This window comes from Terrapene carolina, unplaced genomic scaffold (assembly GCF_002925995.2).
Source record: "Terrapene carolina triunguis isolate 2854851 unplaced genomic scaffold, T_m_triunguis-2.0 Scaffold95, whole genome shotgun sequence".
Lineage (NCBI taxonomy): Eukaryota > Metazoa > Chordata > Testudines > Emydidae > Terrapene > Terrapene triunguis.
The window spans coordinates 31,175,818-31,189,372 of NW_020664446.1; the positions used below are offsets into that span (position 1 = coordinate 31,175,818).

A 13,555-nucleotide genomic window follows, 5' to 3' on the forward strand; every position below is an offset into this window, starting at 1 on the left:
CTTTAAACAGTCCGGGCCCTGGTATCAGGCTGTACCCCCAGGGCAGGGCCGGCTCCAGGCAGCAGCCTGGCAAGCAGGTGCTTGGGGCAGCCGCTCCGGAGAGGGACGGCATGTCCAGGTATTTGGCGGCAATTCGGCGGACGGTCCCTCACTCCCGCTCGGAGTGATCGCGGCTTTTTTTTGGGGCTGCTTGGGGCTGCCAAAACCCTGGAGCCGGCCCTGCCCCAGGGCTTCCTCCCAGGGAGGGGCAATGGTTTCACCCTCTTGGTCTACGCTGGTCCCAGCTCTTCAGCTGGGCCACTAAGTAGTTCAGTTCCCCTTCTGGGGATTTATCACTGTCTGATTGTAGGCTAGTTCCCCAGTGGCCTATGGGCGGGAGGGGGTGATGGGACCCAGGCCCACACACTACTTTGGTTCCCAGCCCAGGGACCCTAAGAATACCAGCTACATTGCCTTCTCCATCAGATATTTTTTAAGTCTCTGTTCCCAACCCCCTAGTTCAACTGGGGGGCGGGAAGTGACGGAGGGGTGGGAGAGGAAGAGTGGCAGATGCAGCACTTGGCAGAGGTGTGAGCCTCGCCTAGACAGCAGAGGCAGCGTTGATGTTTGTTGCTCACAGAAAAAAAGAGTGAGGGGAGAAAAAACAGTTTTTTGGACTCTTGGCATAATCCCAGACTTTTTTTTGTGTGCGGGTGGAGAGGTTGAATTCCCCAGGTGGGGAAGAAATGGGGTAAAAATACTAAGTATACTATTCTATACTATACCATAAAAACTACTAAACTTCTAAAAACCAACTATACACAATATATTTAAAGCTATGATGCAGCAGAAAGGAGCTGAAGACACCAAAGATTCCAACTCAGACCCTGCGGCAGAAAGAAGAAAGTGGAGAGGCATCTTTCCACACCACTCTTTATGCCTTTGGTTTGGAGCATGAGGAGAACTACAGCACATGTAAGGGCCAAATGACACTGCTTGTAAAAAGATTCCAGACTTAGGTGCATACTCATGTGTGGAATACGCACAGAGACCATCACTTGTAGAAGAATAGTAACATATTTCTTTCCATTCAGAGATTGCCCAAAATACAAATGCTTTACTTACATGCAAAATCCCTCCAAGCTTTGATGTATAACCTCGTGGTCGTTCTTTATCTTTAAATCTGAAAGCCACAGCATTTAGATCCTAAAAGAAAAAAATAAATAAAATTATGCATGGGAAAGCCATTTTCTACTTTGTAAGAATAATAAAAGTTTAATTAATACATTTTACACTCAAGGTCAAACTAGTCATTTAGTCAAATAACTGAAAATAAAGGACTGGACATTTGATCAAATGCCTGTCAGTTGCTTACCAATTTAAATAACCAAATGAATCAGTGTATTACCCCTTTTTGTACACTATCATATACAATAAATCATCATCTATCATCCAATAACTGAAAATCCCATGATTTTATATCACTGGGTGACTACTTCTTTAGACAGTAGTCCAGTGATATCAGCTATTACATTCCAATGCTTCAAAAGCAGCTCAGCTTCAGAAGGACAAAGGACAGAAAGGTGGCAAGATCAAAGGCTTGTAGCTGCCAAGTAGAGCTCTCCGTTCCTCTTAGAACACCTAGAGTACAACATATTGTTGACTTTTGTATACGTTTGAAACGCCAAAGGCCAAACTCTCCTCTCAGTCACACAAGTGCTGTAGTTATTATTTGGCATACAATAATTCAGTGCATACTAGTTGGTTCCAATAATGTTTCTTGGATCCACACCACCCCATCTCTGTTCACAGTAGAGAACTATACAGCTAACTGATATCCTTCATTACCAGAAAACCATTTTGATTTAACTTATCAATATTTTGATTTATCCTCCCCCCCAAAAAAACCATGATAAAAATCTCTGATTAGATTTTCTATTCTTTTTGTAAGACTGTATATCTCCTGCAGCTGTTTCCAGTTAATTCTTACATAAAGTGTTATATTGTTTATGGAAACTGAGCTTAACATAGCTTTACAAGCCTTAAAAACATCCATGCTCTTTTCACATATCCAAATCCAAGGAAACTTCATAGGGAAGGAGGGGAAAAAAACAAGCTGTTGAAATTTCATGAGCTCTGACAGCTGTGAGAAGGCTATGCAGGAGAAAGTAAAATTTACACAGCAGGATTTTGAGAAAGGAGGAGCAGCATCATGGAACTGAAGAAAAATTCTAGCGTAGGGATCAAGACCAGAGGCTGAGTGGGGATAAACTGGAGAGGTTGATGAGGAGAAGTAGAAGAAGGAAGCTGCCCAATTAACATATGTGAGCAAAGGGTTGGAATGCAACAGGAACACTACGAACATTTCTTTATCCAAAATAGCACTTTGGCAACGGAAGTTTTAAAGTTTTTGAATGAAATATTCAAAGTGTTACACTGAACAAGAATAAATAAACTAACACCTGCACTTTTCCCTTTTTTCTCCTATTCAGTCACCAATGGTAGAAACAGAGAGGCAGAAGCCTTTCAGAGCCCCTGCACAAGGCATAACAAGGAACCAGGAGGGTGAGAAAAGGTTTTCCTGGTGCTGTCTTTAACCATATGAACTGGAGAAATCTCCCCTCGGACTGTACTACAAAGAGAGTAAAGAGACATCTCTTTGCAAACGCCTGGCATGAAGATGGAAGGAATAAAGACGACAACTGTTGCATTGCTGGTCCCTCTACAACAGGATGAAAAGACATAATAGCAGGGGCTCCTGAAAGCCATGCGGTTGAAAAGCAGGGGTCCGATGTGAAGTGGCAATTGAAAGGGAAGAACTTAAAAAATGAATTCACTAAAATGGGAGTCCTAGTTAGTGTAAAAAGCAACAGAGGGTCCTGTGGCACCTTTAAGATTAACAGAAGTATTGGAGCATAAGCTTTCGTGGGTGAATGCCCACTTCATCAGATGCCCACTTCATCATTCACCCACGAAAGCTTATGCTCCAATACTTCTGTTAGTCTTAAAGGTGCCACAGGACCCTCTGTTGCTTTTTACAGATTCAGACTAACACGACTACCCCTCTGATACTAGTTAGTGTAATTCAGGGTTACACAATGTAAGATACATTTATACTCTACAGTTTGTATTTTGGTACAACAGGCAATCAGTGTTTCAAATCACGATCATACAATGGTCAATAGTCTCATGGTCAAGTGGCTAGTTTGACAGAACAACATATATATTTGCTTGTAATGGCTAATTTGCAGAGTAATATACATTATCTACATAAAAAAAACACACACACAAACTTCACACCTAGAGAGAGAGAGAGAGAGAGAGAGAGAGAGGGGGGCCTTCCTCAACACTGTTACAACAGGGGTAAGGTAACTTATTTCTTCTGCTGTTTGAGACTGTCAACAAGGAAAGATTTTTAAGGGACCTTATGGCCATAAACAACAGAACTCCCTAAATAATTTTAGGCGGTACATGTAGCAAAATTAAGTAAAAGTATTCAGACAGAAAAGTGATTTTTTTCAGTTGATACTGTCTCTCTAAATTCCTGCAGACTGTGTGAATCCAGCACTGATGAAAGGAAAAAACTGCAGCTAGGGAGTAGCACAATATGGGAGGAATAGAGCTGATTACATTAGATTTCCTTCTCAAAATGTAGTCCCACAAATCCTTGGTACACAGACAGAGGTCAATTTTTTTTATTTAGTAAGTACCTGGTGAAGCAAATTAACTTTTCTCCAGTGTACAACTATCTGTTATGGAGTTACAGTCTATGGCATTCTGCAGCTTGTAAAACTTTGAAATCTAGAGATGCTCATGACTGGATAAGATCCTTAATTAATCATTCTATATCGGAGATCATCATTTACATAACAGATTGGAAACGAGATACCAACAAGCAATTATTGCTTTCCTGTATAAAAATCTATACTGACATAGGTTTAGCCAAATGAGACAACTGCTTGAAAATGTTAACATATTTGACATTTTAACCAAAAATTCTGTTTTATATCTTGTCAAATAGATAAAGATATTCTGAATATTCTAAGTGGAAACTATTACTAGTTACTAAGTTTAACAGGGTATAACTAAGGCCCTGATCCTGCAACATTCACTTGCATGAGTAACCCTTACATGAGTAGTTCCAGTGACCCAATGGAGCCACTCTTATGAGTAAAGGGTTGAATTACATTTCACATCACCACTGAGAAGTGAAATTTTATTACTGAGTATTAATAAAGCACTTTCAAAGTTTGCTATGTATGCGCACACAATCACACAGCACTAGACTGCACTTGAATAATTAGTTCTGTAGAAGGTGCAGGATACAGCTGGACTGTCCAGGAGGAGTCCAATGAAGTAATTTCCTGAGCTCTTGTTCCACAAGGTAATACAGAATACTAACCCCCTACATGTCTGTGCCAACAGAATTGTGCCAGTTGAACATGGGGAAGAAGGTGGTCCCATCCATTCCCCACCCATCACCCAACTGTACCAGGTGTGCAGTTCCTGTTTTCCTCGCACACCTGTAATGGAGATGGAAGAAGGCCAGGCAAGTGCTTTGAGGGGGAATGTAATACTTCTCCTGACACCTCTATGCAGCCACAGAAGGTAGGACCATGATCTAAACCACTCATCTGGCTCAGAAATAGCATTTTGTATTTATATTAAAAATACTGGTGTATTCAAAGTGTAAAGCTCGGCTTTAATTTTTTAATAAAATGTTATAGAGTCAAACAAACTGCTTCTGTAGATTTGTGAAAGAAATTCCAATAGGGATTGGACAGCCATGGAATTTGGTTCTCTAACATCCAAATTCTATCTATAAAAACAGATTAATAGAGAATTGCTACTATAATTTAAAACTACTATACCTTGCACTCTTGGAAAACCCATTCTTGAGGTCCTTCTGTACGTAGTTTTTGAATATACTGAAACATGTGCAAAATTATATCTTCAACGTGCACTGAAAAACAAAGATTACACACATAAATTCCTTGCATTCTGGAAAAAAATTTTTTTTGAAAAAGTCTTCAACGTTGGTTAATTAGGACTTAATTCAACAAGGTATTCAAGTACATCTCTACCCTGATATAATGCTGTCCTCGGGAGCCAAAAAATCTTACTGCGTTATAGGTGAAACTGCGTTATATCGAACTTGCTTTGATCTGCCAGAGTGCGCAGCCTCCCCCCCGGAGCATTGCTTTACCGCGTTATATCCGAATTCGTGTTATATCGGGTCGCGTTATATCGGGGGAGAGGTGTATGTGCACAGTCCCAGTGCAGAAGTCAACCTGACTATTTACTTGCTTGAAATGAGGCATGTGTTTAAGTACCTGATTGAACCAAAGCTTTATTTTCTATAGAATACTTTGAACATGTTAATTTTTCTCTGTGCATATAAGCATTATTATTTCCATTACAGATTTATATAGTATGAACCATCTAGCATGTACAGTGTAACAGCTTATTATATTTGGGGAGAAATTAATATCAAACATTTCTTTTGTGAAATGGTCTTATTCAATACACTCATTTACATTTGGTTTCTCACTCCTTGGTAAACAACATGCCTGTCAACTTATTAAGAGGATCAATGTGCAGAACACTTTCACAGGGCACAGTCAATGTACAGAAATGTATCAGTTTGTAAGTTATTAATATAGTTAGTGTCTTTGGATAAGAGAATAAAAGCCAGAGTGCATCTTGCTTTCTAATAGAGGAGATTGAAAAACAATTCTTCACTTACAAAGCCCTTCCTCTGTCAGGTCCACATTAATGATGAAGAACATGAAACCTCTAGCACCTTCTTTCTGTCCTCCAACCAGAGTATTTACCCAGCCTATGAAATTAAGAAGAAAATATATTTCAAAAAAAGTGAGTTGATTTATGCTGTTTCTCTAAATGTTTTTGGTGATAGTAATTTAAATATACACAATATGCACTCTGAAAAAACATTTGTATCAAACAACTTAAATGCGGAGTACCTATTTCATAGACAAGTTAAAAGAAGGATTGAATACACACAATATTATCAGAAGCTGAAGAGGATATGTACATGTAAACTGTAGTCCCCTTGCCAGTTTGGGGCTTCAGAATAGCAGCTCACAGGAGTTCCCACAGACACTATCCCATTCATGGCGAGATCCAGGCAGTTTGCCCCAGCTGATGTGGAAGACGTACGGTGATACTGGCAGCGGTTGATGGCTGCTGGCGTTACCATCGAGTCAAGGAGACAGCATGTTTCTCCCATTGTATTGACCAGGAAGAAAACCAGTACTGTCCACATGCAAATCAACTACTGGACACCCAACAAGAGGACCATTCTGACCAATACATGATGTCATGAGTGGATGATTTTGGATTGTCTGACTGGGTACAAATGGCATTTGCACTGTGTCTATTACTAGATTCCAATAGGGGTAGAGTTCAAGGAGAAAAGTGCCTTCATTTGTGCACTAGATTCTACCAGTTCAAGCACATGCCCCAAGACATCCCAGGTGCCTCAGCCACATTCCAGGGACTGATGGAGAAGGCAGAGAGAGACTGATGGCAGTCTTGGTATAGCTTGATGACTTGGCTGTATTCAAGAGCACCCTAGAGAAGCATGAAATTTGGCTCATGAAAGTCCATGATGGGCTAAAAGCGAGTGGGTTGAAACTATAAATAGTAGGGCTATCAATTAATCGCAGTTAACTCATGCGATTAACTAAAAAAAAATTAATCACAATTAATCGCAGTTTTAATCACACTGTTAAATAGAATACAATTGAAATGTTTTTCTACACTTTCATATATATTGTATTCTGTGTTGTAATTGAAATCAAAGTGTATATTATTTTTATTACGAATATTTGCATTGTAAAAATGATAACTAAAGAAATAGTATTTTTCAATTCATCTCATACAAGTACTGTAGTGCAATCTCTATGTCATGACAAAGTGCGACTTACAAATGTAGATTTTTTTTTGGTTATGTAACTGCACTCAAAAACAAAACAATGTAAAACTTCAGCGCCTACAAGTCCACTCAGTCCTACTTCTTGTTCAGCCAACTGCTAAGACAAACAAGTTTGTTTACATTTACAGGAGATAATACTGCATGGAAGCATGTCCTCTGGAATGGTGGCCGAAGCATGAAGGGGCATATGAATGTTTAGCATATCTGGCACATAAATACCTTGCAATGTCAGCTACAAAGTGCCATGCAAATGTTTGTTCTCACTTTCTGGTGATATTTTAAATAAGAAGCAGGCAGCATTATCTCCTGCAAATGTAAACAAACTCGTTAGTCTGAGCAATTGGCTGAACAAGAAGTAGGACTGAGTGGACTTGCAGGCTCTAAAATTTTATATTGTTTTGTTTTTGAATGCAGGTTTTTTTATATATATATTAATTCCACATTTGTAAGTTCAACTTTCATGATAAAGAGATTGCACTACAGTACTTGTATTGAATATACTATATTTCTTTTGTTGTTGTTTTTTTTACAGTGCAAATACTTGTAATCAAAAATAAAGTGAGCACTGTACACTTTGTATTCTGTTTTGTAATTGAAACCAATATATTTGAAAATGTAGAAAACATCCAAAAATATTTAAATGGTATCCTATTATTGTTTAACAGTGTGATTAATGACACAATTAATTTTTTTAATTGCTTGCCAGCCCTAATAAATAGATAAGTGCAAATTTTACCAACTCATGGTGAAGTACATGGGACACATTGTATTGGACAAAGGATTTGCAACAGATATAGCAAAGATGGAAGCCCTTGCCATATGGCCTCAGCAAAAGGACTTGAAGAGTCTGCAAACATTCCCAGGGTTCTGTGGGTACTACAGGAGATTTTTGAAGAGCTACTCCATTGTGGTAAAGCCACTTAGTTTTCTGATGTAGGGTTACCCACCCACTCAAAGAAAAGAAATCATCTGACAGGGTGTATTACTGCGTGTCTGAAGCCTTCAAAAAGAGAGCATCTACTGTTTGACTAATGCACCAGTATTAGCCTGTGCTGATAGCACTATAAGCCTTACATTCTACACACAAATGCCAGTCTTAGTGGACATGAAGCTGTGCTTTACCAGGAGCATCCAGAGAGGTAACATTGTATAGCCATTTGCTAGCCGAAGACCGTTAGACTCTGAGCAATGGTATGCTGCTCACAAGTTGGAGATCCTTGTGCTCAAGTGAGCAATGGTAGAAAAGTTTCATGACTAGTTCTATGGGGTGAAATTCCAAGTCAGAATAGATAACCCGCTGACCTATGCACTCACTACCGCAAAACTGGGTGCAACTGGATAAAGTTGCGTGTCTGAATTAACAATATAGGACTTAAGCCTAAAGTACCATCCTGGGAGTATAAACATTGCTACAGACACTCTGTCATATAGACCACAATAGAATATAAACCCTTAACAGAACTGAGTGTCTAGTTGTTGTATAAACATATCTGAGAGGACAGCCCCTCTCATTACTATTACTAGTGTAGGAGCAATAGAGCTAGTCTGTATGGACTCTCTCTCTTTGGAAACAGACTAAGAATATTGGGAATACTTTGGTCATCACTGACCACTTCACAAGGTATGCGCAAGCTTACCTCACAAAGCATGAACTTGCCAACATATTGTAGGAAGAATATGCCAATGTATTGTGCATTATTGGTTACCTACCAGAATCCACACAGACCAAGGATGAAATTTTGAAAGTTGCCTCATCAAAAGCTGCTACACCTCGTAAGGGTAAAAAAAAAACAACCTGGAACTACCCCTTATCACCCACAGGGAGACCTTCAGAAGGAGAGGTTCAACTGCATGCTGTTAAAACATGTTGGGTACACAGGACTCTCATCAGAAACACAATCAAAGTCAATGTGTCTCATCTTGGATATACCTACAATTATACGCATAATGAAGCCACTGGACACTCACCTTAGCTTCTAATGTTTGGTCAATAAGCTATATACACCTGTAAAACTTTGTTTTGGCATTTCTGCTAGTGGACTCCTACTCAGAGTAGTAAAGGCATGTCAGGATGCATGGACTTCACTGTAGAGGCCTAAAAGAGTATCCTTTATCACCGCTACCAAAACATCCTTCAATCCTAGATCTGTCCTCTGAATGTTGGATTTAGTCACTTGTGGTAAGGAAGCAATGTACAGGCTGGTGAAGTAAATATATTCATGAGGAATAGCTTCTGGTTGTATCCCCAACTGGCAAATATTATGCCCTATGTTGGCAGTTGTGGGGTGCCCCTTAAAGATTACTATCTGGCCCACGGCCCTTACTTCAGATGGAGACATATCAGTTCAGTATACTACTTTCAACAGACTACTCGTCTAAAAGAACAACTTCAAGAGACATACCAACAGGTCACTTCTGCTGCACAACAGAACAATCATAGTAACAAAGCACTCTATGGCCCCCAGGCCAGAGACCAGGAATTGCATACAAAAGACAGAGTCCTCATCAGAAACCTGCACATTTCTGGGACACACAAAACTGCAGAAAAGTGGAAGGCTGAGCCACACATAGTCAAAGAAAAGATGCCTAGCCTGCCAGTTTATCAACTCAAGCTATAGAAAGGAATGGGTCCATCTACTATCCTGCATAGAAGTCATATCCTGACAATAGGACATTTGGTGAAGATACCAGTCAGGACTTCCTCACATTCATCTATTACCACACAACAGATAATAGATCAACAATGCCCTCATATTCTCACGCCTTGCAACCCCCATTGATCCTAAGATGGGACACAGAGCCCCTTAAAGAGAAGGCACAAGTGGCTACACCACCCTTGAGAATCAAGGGTGCCCCAGAAGAGGCACAGAAAAAAAATACTCCTTCTGAGAAAGCAATATGTATAATTACCATAAGGAAAATATCAATGTCTATATTTCTTTGTAGTTGTTTTGGGCATGAACTCGTATTCTGGCGGCAATGGATATCTCAGTGGTCTACATTGTAGGCATGGATGGTATTCAGTAAAATGGTTTTGCAGTTAATAATTTGGCTAAACTTCAATAAAAATGATGATATGTACAGAAAGTTACCAATCACAGTAAAATGGGATCCAAGAAACAATAGTTTCAGTATTTGAGGTTCTCTTTGTAACCAAACAGAGAAAAGAGAATACCTGAGAAATGCCTTAGAATTAAGATCTAATTTATTTTGATTTCTGATATGTAAGCTTTTAATTTTCAGAGGTCAACCTGAAGTGAAATATTGCTCCAAGGCTTAATGGCATATTTAATTTACTACTTTTAACAGTTCACTTCCAGTGGGCTTACCTTTAGCTTTGAGTTCTGATAAAAGACTTCCTGGACCTTCATGCCCAATGAGATGACCAAGGTAATGACCAGGGTTTGATTTATAGTATTTCTGAAGGTCGGGTATTGGAAACGTGACATAAAGATTTCTAATGTCCTTAATAGGTACCACTTTGTAAAGTTGCTAGAAGTAAAAATAAAACATTCCATTAATTCTAGTATTTCATCTTTTCAGCAGCATATATTATACCCTCCTACACACATTGTTAACTACATACACACCTATACCATACCAAAAAAAAAAAAAAACCCAACACATTTACTTAGAGTTATTTCTTATCAACACAATTGTTAAAAATTCAGGAAACAACAAATTAATCAACATTCACAATCATAGCAATCTCAACTCACAAGCCTTAGCACCCAAACACACATTTGGAATCTTCATTTCTCAATTTCTCTCAATCACATTCAAATGAACAATTTTAACTATGACCTTAGCTAGATTAAGCTGTATTGTCTATAGACACCTGTAGTAGTAGTTGTAGTAGTAAAGTGTATGATGGTGTTATTTCTACATGGCAAAAAGTAGGAGAACAGAGTTAAGGTCTTCAGAGAATGTATACCAGAAAGTCTCACAACTTACCCGAAGATGTTCTTCTTGGAAAGGATGTTCAGGAAATTCTGGTAATGGGACATTTTTGTTCTCTACTTCTGAAAATAGCTTCACTACCAAACTGGTCAGCTCATCCAAGGATTCTAAAAGAGAATAATTAGAAACAGCACAAACATTGTCAGAATATTCCAGCAATCTGGGACTTATATATTTCTTTTAGAAAAATAATAAATTATAAGGTTGGACTTAATGCCTCTCCCACCACCACCAAGTGAACTATGGTTATTTGGAGAGAGGGAATATACTCTGAGATTTATTTATATTACCTATAGATAAGGTTTTGTGCTTTATAAACAAGATCTCAACTGTGGTTAAAATAAATTCCAAACTAAAAAAATCTTTAAGTTGCAGTTACGACTGCCAAGAACAGTTCAAGAGAAGACATATCAACCGTAAACACATACAAACATTACAAACTATTAACATGTAAAAAGCATAATTAACAAGGAATCCAGTATAACGATGCTCAGCACTGCCCCATGCGCCTTATGCCCTTCCAGAGTGTAAGTTTAATTGCCAAAACTCAAACAGTGGAAAACCAGAAAATACAGAGTTAAAGTGATATTTCCAATACCACCTTAAGTTTGCCCCCTTGGTTCCTTACCCTATGAAGTCCCTCAGGGAGATCACAACACCTTACTCCTCAGCCCCTGTCAACCAGCAGCAAACCCCCTGGATCAATGGTGCTTCACAGAGCACAGTGAGAGTCTGCTGAACAGTATGAATAGGAATGCTGATTTGGGGTTGTCCTGGATGCGGAGAAAATGGCAATTTGGTTGGTGAGGGGAAAGGAACTATTAAATTCCCAGTTCCATTGCCATCCCCATGAGGCAAAGTTTTCAAATGTTTTTGTTTTGTTTTTTCCTTGTAATGTTAACCTTCTTATAAGGGATTTGTCAGAGGAATTAAACTTTCACATTCTAGAAGGGCATGAGGACCACTGGGCACCTAAAACCTTAACTCCATGGTAAAGTTTTTTAAATGTGAATTTTCCTTGTTTTTCTGATAAAGTGGTTGTGAAGGGGCAGCTTACGGCACTCCTTCCAGCACATCAGCTACCAGATGGAGGTACTGCCACAGGGGTAAGGGGAGTCCTAGACTGTGTATTGCTTTCAAGGCTCAGCAAATCAGTGCATTTTAGACTGGCCCTTGGTATCAGACACTAGAGCAGTTCAGGGGCCAGAGAGAATACATTTTTATGTGGATACTGCCCATAGTTTTTTGGCTGGATCTACAGATCCAACCTACATAAACTTTATCACGGGAGTCAACCAAGGAGGGAGATTTGAACTTATGGTCACTGACACTGCAGATCAGTACCACTCCGCATAAGCTACCAGCTGAGTTGGTCAATAGGTTAATCACTCAGCCTCTCTCTTACTGAACTTGTCCATGAGGAGTCTGAGCACTGAGCTGAGCATGAGAGTAAGCAATTTTCCTGATCTCAGCTCCCCACCCAGTCTCAGTATTATGTGCCTACAGGATGCATTGAACCTACCTATTTTCAGATTCCCAAATCAGCAATCTGTGTCTGTGGTACGCATCAAGCATGCCCATTCTCAGCTCCCCAGTCCTGTTTCACACTATGTACCTGTGGCATGCGCAGAGTATATCCTCTCTCAGCTACCCCGTTTTCAGTGCTGCATGCCTGATTCTAAAGCACTCTGAAAATTAAAGCTCATTTGAGGGAGGGACTTTATCCTGGGAACCCCGTAACGCATTGAGTCTAAATTTGCACCTTGTACTCTGACACGGCATAGCCATTTTCAAAGCAATCTGCCTACACATGTGATTTTTGGAGCACTCTCAAAATAAAAGCAGGTCATTTCAGGAGCAATAGCTCAGAAACCTTTTGATTAGGTGAACCCAAATTTATAACTCAAACTGTATCCCATACTCTCAACTGGTATACCACATTTCAAGATGACCTGAACGTTTCTGAGAGTTTTAGAACACATTGAAACTGACATGCTGTGTTTCGCTTTCTGGTTTGCATCAGCCTTATGCACTCCTTTATAGAACCAGGAAGAAATGGCAGTAACGTTTTTAAGATTGCACTGTGAAACTGCAAGGAGTCTGGTGGCACCTTAAAGACTAACAGATTTATTTGGGCATAAGCTTTCGTGGGTAAAAACCTCACTTCTTCAGATGTTGTTTTTGTAGATACAGACTAACACGGCTACCCCCGATACTTGATACTGTGAAACTGGTTCACTAGCTGAGATCAGGGGAAGTCCATTGTTGTCATTTTCATGAGAATCCTGCCTACAGATTTTTACCTAACTGTGGGCAAAAAAAAAAAGAAAAGGTTATAAGAACAAGTGAATTTTCAAATGAGGTGTTTCAGGAACCTCTTCACCCACTGACCACAAATTTGTACCACTAATTCTATCTCTGGCCCTGATGTGGCACAGCAATTTAAGACAATCCGTCTATGTGCATTTTAGAGAATACAGTAAGCTCCATCCCCATTCTTAACAATGGAGTCACTAACACCCACTGCTCCATAATAGAAAGCCTAAATTAAGGTTATATAAGTAAAGTGACACAAACCTTAACATTTAATTCATGTACACAGACTATTAAAACACATACTCACAATAACCAGCACCCAAACAACTATAACTCTGTCAC

At 39.5% G+C, this 13,555-nt stretch overlaps 1 protein-coding gene across 2 annotated transcripts in view; it reads right to left on the reverse strand.

Moving 5' to 3' along the window:
• The window catches only part of IDE (insulin degrading enzyme), an 83,861-nt gene that overhangs the window by 48,247 nt on the left and 22,059 nt on the right, over positions 1-13,555 (reverse strand). For both annotated transcript variants that reach the window (XM_026650897.1, XM_026650896.1), the window contains exons 5-9: positions 10,892-11,004; positions 10,267-10,429; positions 5,726-5,818; positions 4,851-4,942; positions 1,105-1,185 (exon numbers count right to left, since the gene is read on the reverse strand). In XM_026650897.1, coding sequence (XP_026506682.1) covers positions 1,105-1,185; positions 4,851-4,942; positions 5,726-5,818; positions 10,267-10,429; positions 10,892-11,004 — 542 coding nt within the window. The remainder of the gene's footprint in view (positions 1-1,104; positions 1,186-4,850; positions 4,943-5,725; positions 5,819-10,266; positions 10,430-10,891; positions 11,005-13,555) is intronic.